The sequence below is a fragment of the Podarcis raffonei genome, chromosome 13 (genome assembly GCF_027172205.1).
Source record: "Podarcis raffonei isolate rPodRaf1 chromosome 13, rPodRaf1.pri, whole genome shotgun sequence".
NCBI lineage: Eukaryota > Metazoa > Chordata > Lepidosauria > Squamata > Lacertidae > Podarcis > Podarcis raffonei.
In genome coordinates, this window is record NC_070614.1 from 13732318 (window position 1) to 13753798 (window position 21481).

The 21481-nt window shown below is 47.2% G+C and overlaps 1 protein-coding gene across 1 annotated transcript in view; it reads right to left on the reverse strand.

Moving 5' to 3' along the window:
* Positions 1-21481, reverse strand: part of SCN4A (sodium voltage-gated channel alpha subunit 4) — a 158506-nt gene that overhangs the window by 66557 nt on the left and 70468 nt on the right. Inside the window, exons 17-25 of the mRNA XM_053362896.1 lie at positions 16910-17039; positions 15848-16002; positions 14019-14192; positions 13026-13148; positions 11404-11691; positions 9149-9202; positions 8868-9005; positions 5938-6042; positions 3251-3521 (exon numbers count right to left, since the gene is read on the reverse strand). Coding sequence (XP_053218871.1) covers positions 3251-3521; positions 5938-6042; positions 8868-9005; positions 9149-9202; positions 11404-11691; positions 13026-13148; positions 14019-14192; positions 15848-16002; positions 16910-17039 — 1438 coding nt within the window. The remainder of the gene's footprint in view (positions 1-3250; positions 3522-5937; positions 6043-8867; positions 9006-9148; positions 9203-11403; positions 11692-13025; positions 13149-14018; positions 14193-15847; positions 16003-16909; positions 17040-21481) is intronic.

The following is a 21481-nucleotide window of genomic DNA, read 5'->3' on the forward strand; positions in this document are numbered from 1 at the left end:
ATCTCCCTGAAACCACGCCCACCTGTCCACCAGGTGATGTCAGGAACTGGGCAGAGGAGGAATGGTGGAGAATGCCTCCCCAGCCTGAGCCTTCCAGAGAGCAGGAAGAGAGTTCGGAATTACAACAGGGGTTTGAGGGAGGTCACAGCTCAGAGGCAGATGAGGGGGAAAGCTGGGAAATAATGGGAGAGGGGGAAGACCAGGGGAGAGACAGCTGACGGACTCAGCATCTTTAGAAAGCGTTCCAGACCCCCACCTCCCAGAGAGCCTTGAAAGTAGGAGAGCAAAGAGCTCAAAGGCAGAGGGCACTTCTCCGCACCCAGAGCGATGATTCATGAGGAAGTGGGAGAGATGGAGGGGGTGGATATTGACTTGGGACAACACCAGGAAAAAGGCCAGTGTCGTATCAACACTCGGCTAGCACCATGCTGCAGAAAAGAGGTTACGAGAGGCTTATTGGCAATACACATAATCGACTGAATGACAAGAGAACACGATTCTGCTACAATGAATGGTATGAAGATACAAATTTTGATTTCCCTTGCAGTTCATCTCTTGAGAATAATGAATGATGAAAGCGGGTGCAGAATGCTATGGCGAAACTCCTTACGGGGTCCTCGCTGCGGGATCACAATTCACCCAGTGCTATACCAGCTGCACTGGCTCCCGGTGGAGTACAGGATCAGGTTTAAGGTGCTGGTTTTAACCTTTAAAGCCCTATACGGCCTAGGCCCCTCGTACCTATGGGACCACCTCTCCTGGTATGTCCCACCTTACAGTCTTCAAACAAAAACATCCTGGAGATCCCAGGCCACAGGGAGGTTAGGCTGGCCTCAACCAGAGCCAGGGCTTTTTTGGTTGTGGCCCCAATCTGGTGGAATGCTCTGTCACAAGAGACTAGGGTCCTGTGGGACTTGACATCTTTCCGCAGGGCCTGCAAGACAGAGCTGTTCCACCAGGCCTTTGGCCAAGGCACAGCCTGACCCCCTCCTTTGGTAATCCTCACAGAACTCTAGCCCAATGGTTGCCATTAATTTGATTTGAACTAATTTTAGAATGAACTGACTTTAGAATGCTGTATTATTTTACTGTTGTTAGCCGCTCTGAGCCCGGCTTCGGCTGGGGAGGGTGTAATAAAATATTATTATTATTATTATTATTATTATTATTATTATTATTATTCCGAGAGACTGCATTCCCAAGCCTCTCTCTGTGAATGTTGAATAAAAAGCAGGTGGTAAGGATTTCTCCTTGTCTTATCCGTTCCTGGCAACCTGCTAAGCAGGTTGGTTCCTCTGCCCCCTGACACAGGGGCAGGGAAGCTGACAACAGCTGTTGGAAGATTGGATCATCAGCAGAGGATGAGTGGGAAAAGGGGACTAATCCTGCCTGATTCGGCTATGTGTGCCAGTTTCCTAGTCAATCCCCGGAGAAGCAGGGGTCACCATCCTGTCTGCAGCCCTGCCAGTCAGCTGATTGTTGCCGCTTGCAAAGTACGACATAACCTCATGACGACTGCTCCTTGTGCATTTTTCTAATCTATGGGTTTGTGCTGAAGAAGATTCCAGCGAAACAGTCAGATTATCCGGGATCACTGTCCTACGTTGTTATTCACTTACGACTTCGGCACCATGAACGCTTAAAAAGTTTAACCACTTAGCCCACAGGATAGCATCTATTACTTTGTTTCAAGCATAGACTTATTATACTTTTACGGACTTTCAAAGATTGACAGACATGTGTTCATTTGCTTTCAAATATGTTAGAGAATTTACAAGTGTACACATTTTGTTTTTGTTGCACTAAATCATGTATATTATGCAATAAGAACTACAGTGCTATCTAGTATACTGGTCTTCCTGTTGCTTGTGCTGTTGTGTTAAGTTTGCAACACAGGGGTTTGTTGTTCTGTATATGCTTGCAAAGTACACATAGGGCTTTGCGGCGTTTGCTCATCAGATGATGGGTGGTTGTCTACAAACCCCTTTTTGGCCCAGCTGGGTCTTCACTTGCCCTACACATATCCCTGATGTCAGGTGTAAGGCAGGTGGGCCTCACTTAACTGAAATGGCCTTGCCAGGCAAAAGAAGAAGCCTGGCAGGCTCACGGGCTCACCATAGGTGCCAACTCCTAGGGGCTGAGGCAGTTTTGGTCCCCTGGTTTTTGTTCGCAAGGCCCCCTCAACATTCAGAGGACGTCGCACAATGTTGCGTGTGCAACATCAAGGTATCAGGACGTTGGAATGTCGGGTGACGTCACGCCGGGCCCCTGAAGATGGGCTGGAGAAGCTGGCTTCTCTGCCCACTGCTGAGCTACAGAATAAGATTTCTCTAAAGAGAGAAAAATGTGCTTCTAGGCTGAACATGGTAAAGATGCTCCTATGTTATCTCCACTACTCTGCTGAACGCCTCTGCCCTACTATTCCCCATTATGCCTACTGTCAGATTTAAGATTCAGGTAGGTAGCCGTGTTGGTCTGATACAGTCGATAGATATAGATACAGTGGTACCTCAGGTTAAGTACTTAATTTGTTCTGGAGGTCTGTACTTAACCTGAAACTGTTCTTAACCTGAAGCACCACTTTAGCTAATGGGGCCTCCTGCTGCCGCTGCACCACCAGAGCACAATTTCTGTTCTCTTCCTGAAGCAAAGTTCTTAACCTGAGGTAGTATTTCTGGGTTAGCAGAGTCTGTAACCTGAAGCATCTGTAACCTGAAGCATCTGTAACCCAAGGTAAAGGTAAAGGAACCCCTGACCATTCGGTCCAGTCGTGGCCGACTCTGGGGTTGCGGCGCTCATCTCGCTTTATTGGCTGAGGGAGCCGGAGTACAGCTTCCAGGTCATGTGGCTGGCATGACCAAGCCGCTTCTGGCGAACCAGAGCAGCGCACGGAAACGCCGTTTACCTTCCCGTCGGAGCGGTACCTATTTATCTACTTGCACTTTGACATGCTTTCGAACTGCTAGGTTGGCAGGAGCAGGGACCGAGCAACAGGAGCTCACCCCGTCGCGGGGATTCGAACTGCCGACCTTCTGATCAGCAAGTCCTAGACCCGTGGTTTAACCCACAGCGCTACCCACGTCCCATGTAACCCGAGGTACCACTGTATATATTTGTCCAGTAGCATCAAGAACAAACTTAGTTGGTCTCTAAGGTGCTACTGGACAATTTTTTTTGTCAGATTTAAGAGTTATTAAGAAAGAGAGCAGGCCGAAATGCTGCCCATTTGCCACCTTCACATTTTCCTCACCTATGATGGAGATAATGACCACGACGAAATCAAAGATGTTCCAGCCGACCGTGAAGAAGTAGTACCGCAGGGCAATCATCTTGAGGAAGCACTCGGCCGTGAAGATGACAATGAAGATCAGGTTGATTTGGAAGAGGATGTTTATCTTGGTTTCGCTTTGGTCGTCTGTTTCCACCATCATCGTCACCATGTTAAGACAAATGAGGATCATGATGACTATATCAAAGGCTTGTTGGGTCACAAAGTCAAAGATCATCGCTTGGTATTTGTTCTTTAGTAAGGTGGAAGGCAGGCAGGCAGGCACAGGTGTGAGAGAGAGACACACACAGGAAAGGGACAAAGACATACGGGCAGAGACAGACGAGGGAAGAGAAGAGAAGAGAAATGGAGGAGAAAACCCCACACAAGAATGTTCAAATGGGCAAAGAAATGGGAAAATAATCACCCGGCATCCAACCCCATGGAACATGATCTAAGAATGTATGTGTATGTGTGCTCCAAAAAGCTTTTGTGTGGAATAACAGGACAGTGTGCTGGACTGGGTCTGGCTGAATAGGAACCCCACTGAGATGATTTGAGGCAAGGAACCAACTCTCAGTCCAATCAAGCCAGCAAGATTGCTATAAAACAGGGTTTCCCAAACGCGGAACTCCTGCTATTTTTGGACTACAACCCCCATCATCTCTAGTTAGCAGGACCAGTGGTCAGGGATGCTTGGAGTTGTAGCCCAACAACAGCGGAGGACCCAAGTTTGGGAGACCCTGCTATGAGGCTGTATTTTATTATTTTAATGTTTTAATGTTGTATTTTAATCTTGTTTTTAAGTTGTATTTCAATCAATTTGTTTTTATATCGGCTATTAGCCGCCCTGAGCTCGGTCTTGGCTGGGGAGGGCTGGGTATAAAGAAAATTTATTATTATTATTATTATTATTATTATTATTATTATTATTATTATTATTATAAAAGTAACAGAGAACAACCCATAATTACTCACTACCTTTGAGCTCTTTGCAAGAACTGCAGGATAGAAAAGAAATGCACATAAGGTTTGTTTATCCTACCCTAACCATGAGGAAGGGCAAAAAGCTCTGTGGCAAACTGAAAGTTTGTCCTCTGATCCTTTCAGACAGACACTTGCCTCCTTTGGCTTTCCTAAGCCATTCTCAGGACCACTTTTAACAGACGTCTGTGGTCATTAAGAACCAGCAGGATACAAATTCCCTGACTGGTCCAAAAGCAGAATGGTGATCCTGTGCATAAGATTCTTATGAATTTCAAGTAGAAACACTATGTGTAGTTTTATTTGTTTATTTGTTTAGATATAATTTTTAAATAAATCTATTATTTCTTTCTTTTTTTGCAGCCTAGATAACCTCATGGGCAGAAAATACACAGGGCTAAGAAAAAGGAAATCATAGGCTGGCTCAAAAAAGTAGTGGTGTTTCAGTTAAAAATAAAAAGCTTTAAAATAAAATAAAGGAAGGAAGCAGTGGGGAGTCGAGGGACTTTGATCTCAGCAGAAATTGGGAAGCAAAGGAGAGAGAAGGGAAAATGGGAAGGCTGTGGTATGGTAGCAGGGGTGGAGAACAGGTGGAGATTGCCTGGGAAGATCTTTACAAAGATCCGCAACAACATCAGGGGTGCACACTATCTGCAGACAGGTGTGCGCATCCTCTGTTGTCACGAAGCCCAGAGCCCTGCATTCCCCTATGCTGCAGGAATCTTGGCTCAGCGCATGAAAGGAGGATCTCTTGTTCACACATCATGTAAACTTTTGTGATCAAATGAATGTTGGGAATCATGCATCTCTGGCTCTGTGGGTGCTAGAATTCAAGATCTCTCGATGCAATGGACAAAAAGCCACGTAACAGGGCCTTAAGGAAGACAAGACTATCCTTCACCAGGGCCAGGGCCTTTTCAGTGATGGCTCCGACCTGGTGGAATGTTCTGTCCCATGAGACTAGGGCCCTTCAGGATTTAAGCTCCTTCCGTTGGGCCTGTAAGACAGAGCTATTCCACCTGGCCTTTAATTTGAATTCAGCCTGATCTTTCATTTCCCTTCTCTCCCCCCCCCCCCCTTTATGACGATCACCTGCTCTGAGACCCTACAGCTAATTCTCCCCTGGCCTCCTTGCTGGCCCAAGTAGGACCAATTCAGCCAGCTATTCCTGGGGGTTATCTGACTGATTTTTGATTTTTATTGTTATTCATGTTTTTATACTGCTTTTTATAATTAAGTGTTTTAAAGTGTTTTGAATTTGTTGCTAGCCGCCCTGAGTCCAGTTTTTGAACCAGGAAGGGCAGGGTATAAATAAAAAATTATGATGATGATGATGATGCTGTGGCTGTACTTGCTGCAAATTACGTTTGCATTAGTTGCCTTGGTATAATTTCTCATGCACCATTTCCACTGGCTTTTAACCGATATGGGTCTTCTGCACATTCTGCTAGTTTTATTGCTTTACTGCTGTGGCTTGGAAATTGTTTCATACTGATTTATATTCTAATACGTTGCTGAGTTTTGTGCTTTGAAAAATTGTATAACCGTAAAACACAACATCATACAACATGCCAGAGTCAAGCCTTCGTTACGGTGCACTGTATTATGTTGTGGTTTAGGGTGCAGTTACTGTCGGCTACCTTGGACCAGAAAGGTGGCTTCTCATTATTTAAGCAAATAAATACCTGGGGCCTTGGGATGGGTTTTTGTGGCTTTTTGGAGCCTAGCTTCTTCATGGCGTTGTAGTATTTCTTTTGTTCCTCTGTCATGAAGATGTCCTTTCCTCCAAAGTAAAAAAGGGAATCACAACTTATTAGACATGGGAGGAAGTCATCTGTTGCAGTGCCCATGACCCACACAAGGTTTCCACAGTCTTTGACTGGCAGCCCCACATCACACCCAGTTTCCAGGGTTCGGTGTGAACCACAGAACCTGCCTTTTAATTTCTGAGGCTAAGCGGTGGTAACTGGTAAGCTGGATTTATAGAGTTTGGTCAATTTCGCTTGACCGCCTCCATCTTTTCCAAACACACAAACTCCCCTCCCCGCCTTCCACTCGTAACAAGTCTCCTTCCTTGTTCCATAGCTGTCAAGCGTCCCTTATTTGGCGGGACAGTCCCTTATCCCAGCGCCCTGTCCCACTGCTGTCCCTTATTGATGATGTCCCTTAAATTTCCCGGGTTTCAAAGGAAGCAGCTCCTCTCCCTCCCTCCCTGCCAGCCAGGGAGGAGGGAGGCTCCAACTGTGTTGCTTGGCTGCGTTGCTCACCCAATAAGGAGTCTAAGAAGGACTGGGGGGTGGAGCTTGCATGCCTTGTGCCGATCAAATCGGCCACATTGCCTAGGGACTCGCCTTTGCTCAGCGCTTCCCAGCGGAGAGGTGACGTGGTTTTCCTTGCTGCATTCCCTTTGCCGGGTTGCTGCGCTGTGGGAACCACCACTTGAGGCTTTGTTTGGCCGCTGGTTGACTAAAATCCCTTATTTTGGCTGCTGATCCCTTATTTTCGAGGCTGCTGGTCCCTTATTTTCAAATCTGTAAGTTGACAGCTATGCCTTGTTCATGCACGCTAGTTTATTTTCCTCTGTCGATCAGTCTGTCGCTCGACAGCAGAAGCCTCAAACGCTCCCCCTCACTTCCATCCTGCCAAAGGATGCTAACTCACTCTTCAATGTCTTGTGAGAGCTTTGGATTTCTAGAAACGTCCCTGTTGTTGCCAGGCTACTCTATTGTGGTCTTAAGTCTTGGGCTATTTAATTCAACTAAGGAAAGACGTATCTAACCGGCTGCTCTAAGCCCTGCTCCATAGCTGTCTTTGACTGGCCCAGTCCCAAAAATGGCCTTGGCCATCTTCTCCCTTCTCCCTGCCAAACCACTTCAGTCTATTAAAAGAAGGGCCCAGGAAAGTGAAAAGTTGTTCTTTCAGAGGGCAGGCGGTTTCCCTCCCTGATGCAACACACAAGTGCCTGCGGCTAACCAGAGGTCCAGGGAATATGTAGCTGTCTCTGTTTAGAAATGGCTTGATTCAATGAAAGCACAGTGGGGGGTTGGACTAGATGACCCACAAGGTCCCTCTGCAATTCTATGATTCCACCATTTTTGAAAGCCTGTTGCTTAAGGGTAGTGGGCTCTCACATTACTGAATGTCTTGAAGCAGCTGATGGAAGCACATTGCTCCCTACAGAGGTCACACCCACAGCATACATTTAAAGAACATTTAAACATATATCTAGAGTACATGACTCCACCGCCCCCCCATAAAAAGAATCACAGGGACTATGGTTTACTCCTTGCAGAGTCACAATTCCCAGCAACCTTAAACTACAGTTCCCATGATTCTTTGGGGGAAATCATGTGTTTTCAATGGGCAGTGTGTGTGTGTGTGTGTGTGTGTGTGTGTGTGTGTGTGTGTGTGACAAAAATAATCATGGGAATTGTAGTTTATGAAGGGTGCTGGGAATTATAGCTCTAAGAGGGCTATAATTCTAGATTCTAGATTCCTTTTCATTGAGTAGGGAGGATGGAACACGTGGCCTACTAAATCACCCCCCAACCCTGATTCCATGTACGGTACATTTGCGGGGGAACCCCAGCTGGCTATGTTGTCTACAAAGCCTATTTTCCTCACGAGTCTCCTCTTCCCCCACTTTCTATGCTCTTTGCCACTTTGGGAAGTTTTACTTCTGGCACAGAAACTGGTGAGCCATGAGGCTTGGTTCAAGTTAAGCCCTCTGATCTGCACATGCTCAGTGAACCTCTATTATGTAGAGTCCCGGCGCTGAGAGAATAGGATCCAGGCCTGACTGTGGAGCTCAGATTTGGTACCCGAGCTCAATATCAAGGTGGGCTTCCACCTCAAAAACCAGCTGTGTGAACTGGTCCCAGCTGATGTCCCTGAACTCTGCGCCAGATACGGACTCCTGTAATCGGAGCCGTGTGTGTCAGTTTGCATTTCTTAGTGCAGAAAGTATTGATCTGATGTGTAGAGATCTTCCCTATTCTATTTAATTCAAGAGGGCTCTGGAAGCTTCTCTGTGTGAAAGAAACTTCATAATGTTTGGGTTATTCCCTCAGAGAAGCTGCGTACAGCTGGCTTAAACTGGTTCTGTTATCTTTCTGTCAAGGTCATGCTGACTACAAAAACAGGCCAGAAGGAGCCTGGGTTTCACTTTCTCTTTCTATCTCTTTTCCTTCTGCTGTGGTATTCTGTATGTAGTGTTAAGGTTTAGACTTATTATAAGTTATTGTTTAAGTCAGGTCTGGTGCAACTGGATTTCCTATGGACAGTGCCAATCCTGAATGTATTGGATTTGTGACCATTTTGCTCATTTTCCTTCAGTAAAGCTCTGCTGGATGAAATATTAATTGCCTCTGGTCTATTTTTGGGGGAATCCTGCAACGTGTTTAGGTTTTTACTCTGCTTACTATTCATTGGAATCTACTCTGGATCTAAACTGAGTAGAATTTCAATGACAGTGCGAGCATCGCTTCCAAATAGCACGCGAGAGTCATTCTACTCAAAGATAAATGTCTGAATTGTGCCTCAAAGTCCAATTTTATTGCTGCGGGAGGTGCCCACTGACAGTGACGCCCGCAGCTGAAACCCAAGAGACACTTATCTTTTTCTTCTGCTGGTTGAAGTTGTCTATGATGACGCCGATGAAAAGGTTGAGAGTGAAGAAAGCCCCAAAGATGATGAAGATGACAAAATAGATGTACATGTAGAGGTTGACTTCGTATTCGGGCTGCTCCTCAACCTGGGAGGTCAGAGAAGAGGTTGAGAAGAGACCCTCTCTTGCGGTCGGGGCCCCCGCCTCCCCCACTGTGCAGGCCAGACCCGGCTGCCCCTAAAACAGGCCTGTGGGACTGAGCAAGCACCTCCTCCTCGGCCCAGAATTACCTCACGGGAGTCGACGGCTGCGTACATGATGTCCATCCAGCCCTTGAATGTGGCCTACAAAGAACGCAGAAGGATAAACTCATTGTGGTGCCCGGCAGAGGTGGGGTCTTGCTGCTAGGTTCTTAAAGCACTCGGGGGGGGGGCAGAGCAGAGATCCACAAGATCAGGGCTGTCTTAAGGATATGTGGCGCCAGGGTGCAAAAATCTGCCCAGCACCCTCATCCCTGGTTGCCCAGAGTTGTCGACCTTTTTTGGGCTGGCCGTCAAGGCGTGCAGGCAGGGCAGAGCAGGGCACAGAGAAGCGCTCTGGGCAGGCCTCTCCACGGCCCTGCGCCAATCCCAGGTGCACAGAAGGGCAAAGCAGCCACCCGCCTCAGCACCCCACTGGCTCGCTTGCCCCCGAACTTGTGGCAGAGAGCCGCCTGCAGCAGAAGAGCCCGCTGTGGAGCTCCGATGGGCAGGCTCTTCCCCGGACTCCAACTCTCAGGCCCCAGACTCTTGGCCTGGCACCCCCGAGACCCCGGTGCCCCGCACCCCTAACGCCTATGGTTAAGACGGCCCTGCACAAGATAAATGTGCACATGTCAATTTATACTCTTGGAGTGGGGATCCCAAACCCAGAAATTAATAAATAGTAGGATTTTGATTATTTGGGATGTGAAGGGAGAAATATAAGCTGCAGAGGAATTCCTGGACCAGCCTATGCCCTGGCCAAGCTAGGGCTGTTAAGAAACAATATAGGACCCATTGAGAGCCACTGGCAGTGCAAGTGAACTGCCCTCCCCCTTGCCCTGAGGTGAGAACAGAGACAGGGGATTTGGAAGGTTGCCAGGGTAACTGGGTCTTTAGCAAGTTACGGTGGGAAGATGAAAGGAAGAAAAGACTGGGATCCATCTTGGGCAGGTTGGCTGAAGGCTGGCTAGAAGAGAGACCTTGAATTCCATGGCTGCACTGCCCCCTAGGCTCTTGCCACCACTCAGCAGATAGAGGCAGAGGCACCCAACTTTTGTAGCAGTATGTACGAATGCTTTGGGGATTAAAAAGATGGCGGGTGGGTGGGGTCTTACCAGTGCCTCCCTTTTTCAGTTCCTTCCCCTGCCACAAGTGCTCCTATACCTGTGGAAGCTCACCATGCAGTTCAGAACATTGGTTGTTAGCTCCATCGGTAGAGCATGGGGCTCTTGATCTCAGGGTCATGGGTTGAACTAGATGACCCTTCTGAATCTATGATAAAGTAGGGTTCAATATCAAATGGGGAAGACTTCCTGCTTCTGAAGCTCACCCTCCAACTGGTGGAGGGGAAAGAGAATTTGAGAGGGGGGTGCACCAAATGGGGACTGGGTTGTGTGCAGTTGCCATTGAGTAACTAGAAACTAGGGCGAATGTGCCTCCCCAATGAGTAGGCATCACAGTGTTATAAGAATTTTAAGGTCTCAAATATAGAATAAATATTCATAAATGCACACACATCTAAATATATGAACCATGTGTCTGAAATAGTACAGGAGAGCAATCCTGAAGCCATTTTGACTCTCCCAACATCCTCAAATATTCCTCTGCAGTAAGGGACGCAAATGGGGAAAGCCTTCCCATTGCCTTTTTGCTTGCAAATCCTGTCTTAAGGGAGTCTTTGTGTATGAATAGGGTGAGCCTGTGACCTGGATTCAGGAACTAAAGTATTAAAAATCACAAAAGAATGGTCAGGCTGCCCAGGTAATGCAATCAGTGACTATTATCAGGTATCCTGGCAGGCAGGATTTCTGCTGTAGACCGCCTCCTTCTGTGATGTATGTATGTTTTTGGGGGTGGTCTTGGGCTACAGGGTGGGCCATTTCAAAAGTCTATATAAGGGCTTGTGCACCATTTTTCAGGGTTCTCCTCCCTCAAGTGCGTGGTGAGTGGGGACCCTGTTGCAACAGCTCCTTGAATAAAAATCAGGCTTACTAGCCACTTTGCTTCTCAATATACTCTGGTTGGCCTCTGTTATTTTCTCCTACCGATAGAGAACCCACTTAAGGACTCTACACAGGCTCCGGAATACCCCATAAGTGAAAGGGAGCAGTTTTCTCTTATAACCGCAGCAAACCACCGGGGAGAAGTCTGGATACAGCACGAAGGAAGGTTGCCACATTGACACAGAAATGGCGGTGGTGTTTTTCCTTGCAAGGCATGATGGGAGAAAAGTCCTCCGAAGAAGCGTATTCAAAGGAGGCCCCTAGCAGGCAGAGAAGGAGGGGCAAAGGAGGCACACTCACCACCTGCAAAAGGGAGAGATATCCCATGCCCACATTGTCAAAATTGACCTTGACGTTGACCCAGCGGACGTCCGTGGCATTGTAAACGTCGAGGAGAGTCATGCAGTCGCTCTTGTTGTTCACCACGGAGAGCTCGAAGTAGTCGCCCGTGGTGGTATTGATGCAGCGATAATACTTCCCTGCGAAGAGGTTGACCCCCATAATGCTGAAGATGAGCCAGAATATCAGGCAGACCAAGAGGACGTTCATGATGGAAGGGATGGCTCCCAGAAGGGCATTCACGACCACCTGGCTCCCAGAGAAAGAGGCGGTTTAACCAAAGTGAGGCCGAAACTGATCTTTTGTTTTTCACAAATGCAGAACACAGCCATCTTCTTTTTAAAAAAACCAAACTTTAAATTAAATTCCACATTTAGAGTTTTTCAAATTATATTGCTTGTAAGCTAGAAAAGGCAAGAAGGTAGTTAAAGCGCGGCTTAAATTCACCACCTTACAAAAATTGGCTTTTACAATTTTACAATTTTATGCTGTAGGGTTTTCTTCCACATCTGCCATTTACGGGTGTGAGTGCCTGCGGAACTTGAAGGGAGCGGCTTATATTCTGGTATTGTCTTTTTTCTCTCTCCCCCCCCCCCCGAATTTTAAAGGTGCGGCTTATTTGCGGGTGCAGCTTATATTCGGGCCAATACGGTAAGTGGGAATGATCCTCAGAGCTACCAAAAGTTTATAGGGTTGTCCGAAGCAGGGATTGCCAGGGATGAGCTCCAGAACCTGTTTTCAGTGCCATAATGGAGTGGAGAATATTCTGCACATGTGGATATAATAGCACACTCTTCACCCGTGAGATGTGATGCCATCGAGTGTACTGGAAACATACAAGACTCTAGGCTCAACCACACTTAGCTTTTGCCTCACACTTTCTGACTGGGAAGACCTGGCTTCCCATCCCCATTCATCCATAGTCCCTGGATAACCTTGGGCAGTCACTATCTCTCATGCTGGCTTATCACTTGGGTGCTGTTGCGAGGATAGAACGAGAGAAACAACTCAGTGGCCACTATTATGAGCTCCTTGAAGATATAAAGGTATAGGGACCCCTGACCATTAGGTCCAGTCGTGGCCGACTCTGGAGTTGCAACGCTCATCTCGCTTTATTGGCCGAGGAAGCCGGCGTACAATTTCCGGGTCATGTGGCCAGCATGACGAAGCCGCTTCTGGCGAACCAGAGCAGCGCACGGAAACGCTGTTTACCTTCCCACCGGAGTGGTACCTATTTATCTACTTGCACTTTGATGTGCTTTGGAACTGCTAGGCTGGCAGGAGCAGGGACCGAGCAATGGGAGCTCACCCCATCGCGGGGATTCAAACTGCCGACCTTCTGATCGGCAAGTCCTAGGCTCTGTGGTTTAACCCGCAGCGCCACCCGCGTCCCCCTTGGAGACGTAAACTTCTTTAAATAAATTAGGCACCAGAAACCGCTGCTCAAAGGACACATTTCTGAGGCCAGCCTGAGCCCCACAACCTCCTTCCAAGAGACACGAAGTCCTCGCTCTGTGAAATCCTCACCGCTGGGGGGGGGGGGGAGTGTGGAGCGAAACCTCAGGACGCCACGCAAAACTTACCCTCATGCCTTCAAATCTGGACAAAGCCCGAAGGGGTCTCAGAGCACGGAGCGTCCTCAGGGATTTAATTGCCCCCAGCTCCGAATATCCCATCCAGTTTGCTGTCAGGCTGATGAGGGAGACCTGGTGGAGAAACCAGAACGCTTACAGACAAAGCTGGCAAGCACAATAAGAGATAGACCACCGAAAGGATCCCTGGTCAGGATGCAAGTTTCTTATCAAACATCCTTAAAATATCCACAAGAAGGAACATGGTTACCCATTTAGCGACCCATGTTTTGGGAACAAATTTTGTCAGCCAGCTTCTACGGTTAATACTGTGATGGGCTTGCAGGGGGCAAGAGTAACAGCTGTGTGTTTGTTAGCATAAGACAACAGCAGGGTTGGGAGGGGGAGGCTGCCAGGATTACAGGCGGTGTGATGTCACCACAGGAAAAAACGTCCTTTTTACCTGATGCTCGGGTTGCGTTTTTAGCAAGGATTTTGGGGAAGAGGAAGGGTGGGGCCTGAGGCCATACAGGCTGAGGGACGGACAAGCTGTGTAGAGGAGACACAGGATGCTGTCTTGGCTTCTTTTGAATTCAGTGCTGTGCTTCTGTGGGCAGCAAGTCCCTTGTGAGATGTGATGCTCAGAACCCTTTCTCCATCCAGACTCGGGAGTCAATATGTGTAAATAAGCCATATTTCATAAAGACACTACAGCAGACATAGGCAAACTCGGCCCTCCAGCTGTTTGGGGACTACAACTCCTATCATCCCCAGCTAACAGGACCAGTGGTCAGGGATGATGGGAACTGTAGTCTCAAGACATCTGGAGGGCCGAGTTTGCCTATGCCTGCACTACAGCCTCTACTGTGGCTCATTTTCCCCACACAAACCCCGGTTAAGACCCCTGGAATTTTCGCCTCTTGACAGAGATTGGGGTAGCCAGCAACGATACTAAAAATGGACTCCTGTCTCAAACAACTCCCTCCCCCTCAAGACGCAACTTACGTCAACAATGAGGAAGTCCAGCCAGCACCAGGCATTGGTGAAGTAGACCTTGAACCCATAGGCCACCCACTTGAGAAGCATCTCGATAACAAAAACATACGAGAAGACCTTGTCAGCATATTCCAAGATGATGCGGATGGTCCGACGACGCTCTATGTAGATGTCTTCGAAAGCCTGAAAGAGGAAGAGGCTCAGAGTCATCTGGGGAAACCTTCTCTGCAACCCACCCACGTGGGTAAGTAAATAATTTTTTTATTTATACCGCGCCCTCCCCGGCCAAGACCGGGCTCAGGGCAGCTAACATCAAACACCGCTCTATAAGACGCATCAGACCACAAGACGCACCGAGTTTTTGGAGGAGGAAAACAAGAAAAAAAATATTCTGAATCTCAGAAGCCAGAACAGCAAGATGGATCGCTGCACAGTGAAAGCAGCAATCCCTCTTGCTGTTCTGGCTTCTGGGATAGCTGCGCAGCCTGCATTCGCTCCATAAGATGCACACACATCTTACTTTTTAGGAGGGAAAAAGTGAGTCTTATAGAGCAAAAAATACGGTACATTAAGATACAGCTAAAAATAAGAATCAGGATAGAATTAAATGATTGCCCACGAATTACAACCATAGGGGTCGGGAACCTCAAGTAATCATCAGGGCCAGCTATCCATGTTGGGTGTACTTCAGGACAGAATACCAACCATGAAACCAGTGTGACTCATTGCTCTCTCTCTCTCTCTCTCTGATTATGCCATGCCTCCCAGTGTGGACAGAACACAGTGGGATGTTTATAACAAAACAAAACAAAGTACAACCCTCTCCCAGGTGTGAAAAGTCAAGTGCAATTCCATTTGCCGTTTTATAGTGGAAAAGCAATGCTTGGGTAGCACGAGGAGACACCCTCCTGGAAGCAATGAGGTCAGAGATCACACCCACTAGCAACTTATTTGAACCCTAGAATCATAGAGTTGGAAGGTACCCAGAGAGTCATCTAGTCCAGGAATCTCAGCTAAAGCATCCATGACAGATGGCCGTCCAACCTCCAAGGAAGGAGAGTCCACAACCTCTGGAGGGAGACCGTTCCATTGTGGAACAGCTCTTACTGTCAGAAAGCTTTTCCGCATGTTTTGTCGGTGTCACAGTCCGGTTCACGGGTGATCAAAGTCCCGGCAGGGGACATCAGGACCAGGGGCAAGATGGTGGGGTGGGAGCAGGAATGGAGGTCCAGAAGCCAGGAGTCAAGAAGCCAAGAGTCCGAGGATCAGAGAGCCAGGAGTCAAGAAGCCGAGGGTCCGAGGGTCAGGAAGCAAGGAGTCAAGAAGCCGAGGTTCAAGGATCAGGAAGCAAGAAGCCAAACGTGGCAAAGAAGGAAGCATGTTGCTGTGGCAAAGAGCTGAAGGGAAATGCTGACCTTATATCCCTTCCCAGCTGTTGCCACCAGGTGCTGTGAGTTACCAATTGGCCTCACCTGTGAGGCCATGCCTTGCCTCTCCAGGACAAACTTAGGAAGGCCCCAGTCCTGCAAAGTCCTATTGGTCACAGGGCCTGGCTCCTGCACGCACACCTGACTGTCGGAAACTCCTTTCTTGTAACTTGAAGCCGTTGGTTCAAGTCCTACCCTCCAGAGCAGGAGAAAGCAAGCTTGTTCCTTCTTCCATGTCACAGGCCTTGACAACCCTGTTGGAACTAAAGTGAGGTCTCTTTTCTTCATTCGTCCAGGAAGATATGGGGGACGGGATTCCTGAACAACCGTGTCTAATACTTTGCCCTTTCTTTTCAGAGCAATTTCAAAGCACTGCCCTTCCTCCCCAAGGGGTAGCTGGCCCTTCCTTACCAGGGCTCCGCTGCTAAGCAGGATCATGAGGATGATGAACGTCTCAAACCAGTTGTGCTCCACAATCTTGAAACACGTCTTCCGGAGGTTCCACCACTTCTCCCCCTTCTCTGTCTTGACGTCAACGTAGAGGCAAGGGCATCTCCGGACACAGGCTGCAGGTAGAGACATGGCAATAGTAAGCCCACAGCTAGGAACAGAAGAAAGCTGCAGTTTCCATTCTGACCTGTACCTTTCACAGACACCGCTGTTTCCATTCTGCTGCAGTTTGGTTTCTGCCAAACGCTATCCTGTTTATCTCTCTGTCTGCTGCTTAACGTATGCTATGTAACTCTTTATATAACATTCAGTCGTCTCAATGAAAAGGAAATGCAAACAAAAACCACCCCAACTAATTAATGATGTCTGGTTTGCAGACTTAAAAAAAAAACCTGCACATGCGCAAGGACATTCTGTTTTCTGTTACTTTGTCATGTACTCTAAGGCTGTTTTAACAATGAAAGCAGGTTCTGGGCCTGGGCCCTGTCGGTTAATAATAATAATAATAATAATAATAATAATAATAATAATTTATTATTATTTACACCCTGCCCATCTGGCTGGGCACCCCCAGCCACTCTTGGCGACTTCCAACAAAATATTAAAATACAGTAATGCATCAAACATTAAAACCTTCCCTAAACAGAAGAAGAAGAAGAGGAGGAGGAGGAGGAGGAGGAGTTTGGATTTGATATCCCGCTTTATCATTACCCAAAGGAGTCTCAAATTGCTAACAATCTCCTTTCCCTTCCTTCCCCACAACAAACACTCAGTGAGGTGAGTGGGGCTGAGAGACTTCAGAGAAGGTCACCCAGCAGCTGCATGTGGAGGAGCAGGGAAGCGAACCTGGTTCACCAGATTGAGTCCACTGCTCTTAACCACTCTTAACCTCTTAACCACTACACCACACTGGCACGCTCAAGGCAAAGCATTATGTGCTCTCTTCTTCACATGTACCGGAGCAGAGCATGGCTATATTCAAGTCCTTCCCAGAAGACCCGTGTTGCTGCCTGGCTACCCTACCTTCAGTGAAGCATTCCTCTGGCTCATTCTCGGCATCCTCTTCAGCCACAGCTACCTCCTCCTCAGGGTCTGGGGGCTTATAATCAACAGTGCTGCATATGGACGACTCGGTCCCATCTGAAAGAGGCTTCTGAGAAGAGCAAAGGAAGAGAGCGACAGTCTAGAAGGACCTTAGATTTTATGCAGGGTGTATGAGTGCCATCAAGCCATGTTCAATCATGGGCCATCAAGCCATGTTCAATCATGGGCCATCAAGCCATGTTCAATCATGGGCCATCAAGCCATGTTCAATCATGGGCCATCAAGCCATGTTCAATCATGGGCCATCAAGCCATGTTCAATCATGGGCCATCAAGCCATGTTCAATCATGGGCCATCAAGCCACGTTCAATCATGGGTCTACATCTATTACAATGAACAAATGACCGGATATCAGGGCATTAAGTACATCCTCCCCAGCTGCAAGCAGCAGCCCACAACAACATACCCTCCAACATTTCTCCGATTGAAAGGGACGACCAGTGCTATTTTTCTAGAAAAAGAGGTGCCATGAAAAAGAGAATTCACCATGAACGCCTCCCTTGTGTTACAAGAATTCTAAGGTCCCAAATATAGAATAAATGTTCATAAATGTACAAAGTAAACACATAAAGCCAAGTTACTGGGAACCAGGCAGAGGGCCTCCTCGGTAGTGGCGCCCTCCCTGTGGAACGCCCTCCCACCAGATGTCAAAGAGAACAACAACTACCAGACTTTTAGAAGACATCCCTTGTTTAGGGAGGCTTTTATTGTTTGATGTAGTACAGTATTTTAATATTTTTTTTGGAAGCCGCCCAGAGTGGCTGGGGAAGCCCAGCAAGATGGGCGGCGTATAAATAATTTATTATTATTGTTGTTGTTGTTGTTGTTGTTGTTGTTGTAAAGGGACCCCTGACAATTAGGTCCAGTCGTGGCCGACTCTGGGGTTGCAGCGCTCATCTCGCTTTATTGGCCGAGGGAGCCGGCGTACAGCTTCCGGGTCATGTGGCTGCCATGACTAAGCCGCTTCTGGCGAACCAGAGCAGCGCACGGAAACACCGTTTACCTTCCCGCTGGAGCGGTACCTATTTATCTACTTGCACTTTGATGTGCTTTTGAACTGCTAGATTGGCAGGAGCAGGGGCCGAGCAACGGGAGCTCACCCCGTCACGGGGATTCGAACCGCTAACCTTCTGATTGGCAAGTCCTGGGCTCTGTGGTTTAACCCACAGCGCCACCCACGTCCCTTAGAATAAATGTTCATAAATGTACAAAGTAAACACATACATACGGTAAGTATATAAACCACCTGTCTGAAATAGTACAGGAGAACAATCTTGAAGCCATTTTGACCCTCCCAAATTGACCTCAAATATTTCTCTGCAAGGAGGAAGGAAAGGGGTGAATGAATGAATTTATTATTATGGTCACAGACCAGTTCTGGCTCACTTACAATCATGAAACATGATAGGGATACATTGAATTGCAATTGGGAATTGCAAAGAGGAGGAACCTAGAACAATGGTGTGCAAGCCCTTATATAGACATTTTAAATTGCCCGCCCTGGAGCCCAAGACCACCACCCGCATACATCATACATACACCAGAGAAGGGGCGGTCTACAGCAGAAATCTGAGTGTGTTGGTTTTTTTCCTCCTGTCTGCCAGGATACCTGATAATGGATCATTGATTGTATTACCTGGGCCATTTGGCCACTCTTTTGTGATGATAGCTACTTAATTCCAGAATCCAGGTCACAGGCTCACCCTATTCATGCACAGACACACCCATAAGACAGGATTTGTGGACAAAGAGACAATGGGAAGGCTTTTCCATTTCCTTCCTCCTTGCAGAGAAATATTTGAGGTGACTGAAAGGGTCAAAATGGCTTTAGGACTGTTTTCCTGTACTGTTTCCAGACATGTGGTTTATATATTTTTGTATGTGTTTTCCTTGTACAGACCTTAACATTCCTATAACAACCTGTATCTACTGAAATGAGATCCCCCCGCAAGGAGTACGAGTTGACAAGCACACACCTCGCTTTCAAGCAATGAACAGGAGGGGATTTCCCAACCTCTCCCAAATAATTTTTCCTACCATGCTTCAAAGCCTTTGCTATCCCCTTTTCAGCTGGCTCTCTCGCAGTTGGACGTATGACAAATAACCTGAGATATAATTAGTACGGTTGAGTTAGGTTCTCTGAAACATCTATAGCTCGGCTTACGTGGAAGAGCCTTTAGGTCAAAGTTTATGCCAGTTCAGAAATGGTGAAACTGACAGGAGGCAGCTTCCCTCTACCCCTAGTGAGCAACTATTTGTTGAATCTAACCCAGGCTTCCTCAGCCTCAGCCCTCCAGATGTTTTTGGCCTACAACTCCCATGATCCCTAGCTAGCAGGACCAGTGGCCAGGAATGATGGGAATTGTAGTCTCAAAACATCTGGAAGGCCAAGGTTGAGGAAGCCTGATCTAACCCATGGGTAGGCAAACTAAGGCCTGGGGGCCTGATTCGGCCCAATCACCTTCTAAATCCGGCCCGCAGACGGTCCGAGAATCAGCGTGTTTTTACATGAGTAGAAAGTGTCCTTTTATTTAAAATGCATCTCTGGGTTATTTGTGGGGCATAGGGATTTGTTCATTCCCCCCCCCCCCCAAAAAAATATGGTCTGGCCCACCACATGGTCTGAGGGACAGTGGACCGGCCCACGGCTGAAAAAGTTTGCTGAACCCTGCCTTTCTACAACTGCAAGGGAGGACTGACAGGTTGGAAGCATTGTGCTCTGAGCATGTGCTGAGCGGCTGCTGTTGTTTTGTCCTCAACTCTGAATAACTCAATGTAGTCCCCTTCTGCTGGGACACACTGCATTGAAATTAATAGACCTAAGTTAGTCATGTCTATTGATTACAATGGGTCTACTGTAATGGAATTGGGATTTAAAGTCCACAGCATGTTACACATTGAAAGAAAATTACATGAAAATGATGTGCTGGTGGTATTTAACGCCTAGTAAATTAACAAAAATGTACAGGATGGGGTCAAATGTATACTGGAAATGTAAGGAAAAAGAGGGCACTTTTTATCATATGTGGTGGAAATGTAAGGTAGTAAAAGAATTCTGGGAAATGATATATAATGAGTTGAAAAAAATGTTTGAAACAACCTTTTCTAAAAAAAACAAACCCTGAAGCCTTTCTTTTAGTTGGTTGCTGCTGCGGCAATTGGGCTGGCGATTGACAGTTTCTGCTGGCGAGGGGACAGAACTCTGGGCAATCCTCCCCAAAAAAGCTCAACAACTTGCATGGTGGCGTCTTATAGACGGGATAATTTGTATAAATTGGTATTGTTATAATGAGGCTATTATTGGATTGTAAAATTATTATCGTGGGGAGTGCGCGCGCGCACATACACACACACACCTGATCTGAGCAGATCTAATAGCAATCTGTAGCAAGGATGAACACAATAAGAAGTGCCTTATGGGATCAGACCAAAGATCTATCTAGCTTGCCACTGTGTTTCTGACAGCAGTCAACTAGTTGCCCCTGGGAGTTTCACAAAATGGTCTGCAAAAGGAGATTGCCATGACGCAGATTTATCTTATCTTTCTACCTATTGGTGGTGGCGGCCGGGGGGGGGTGGTGGTACAAGGAGCTATGCAAATCACTGAAGCTCCCCCTCCCTGACCACTGGAAGGATCCTTTCACTCCATCCTGAGTCTTTATCAGGCAACTCAGAAGCAGAAGCAGGACCCTGCAGGCTAGAGATGGGTGGAATTTGCTCCTGTGGGATGTAATCCACTGAGAGCAGTCAAGTACAACATTCCTTGTTTTCCTAGAGTGGGCATGCAAGGGAATGTTTGGTCCAGCCAGTCTAAACTTCCTGTTCCTCCTGGCCTGGAGCATCCTTCTTTGCATGTGACTGGTGGGTGGGCGTGACCTTTCCAGACCTGATAAAAGGCCAATGCATGCTGCCACTCTCCCTCTTTTCCATCTTCTTTTCATCCTGCAAACTTCCTGGAATGAACTGCTGGCTGCCAGCCAAGCAGTCCCCCAGGTCATCTCCCTTATGGGATAAACCTGTTAGTATAAGTTTGTAACTTTAAGCCTAAAGCCTGCCTTCAGGGATCACACTGTGCTCTGTCTGATCACGAGTGAACTTTCTTTTTATTGCTTATGTGGTGTCTTTACTCTTTTAGGAGGGATTCAAGCGGTCAAGCCAGGAAAATATTAGAACACATTTTAATCTGGACAAGCCGGATCGAATTGCGTATTGTCTTAAGAAACTTGCATGAGTTTGCAAGTAGTTTTCTGCTGCAGAAAGGGGAATGCACTCTGCTTAGTAAAGGAACTTGCTAGCACAGGTTAGGAAGGATTATTTATTTATTTATTTATTTATTTATTTATTTATACATACATACATACATACATACATACATACATACCCCACCCATCTGGCTGGGCTTCCCCAGCCACTCTGGGCGGCTTCCAACAAAATATTAAAATACAGTAATGCATCAAACATTAAAAGCTTCCCTAAACAGGGCTGCCTTCA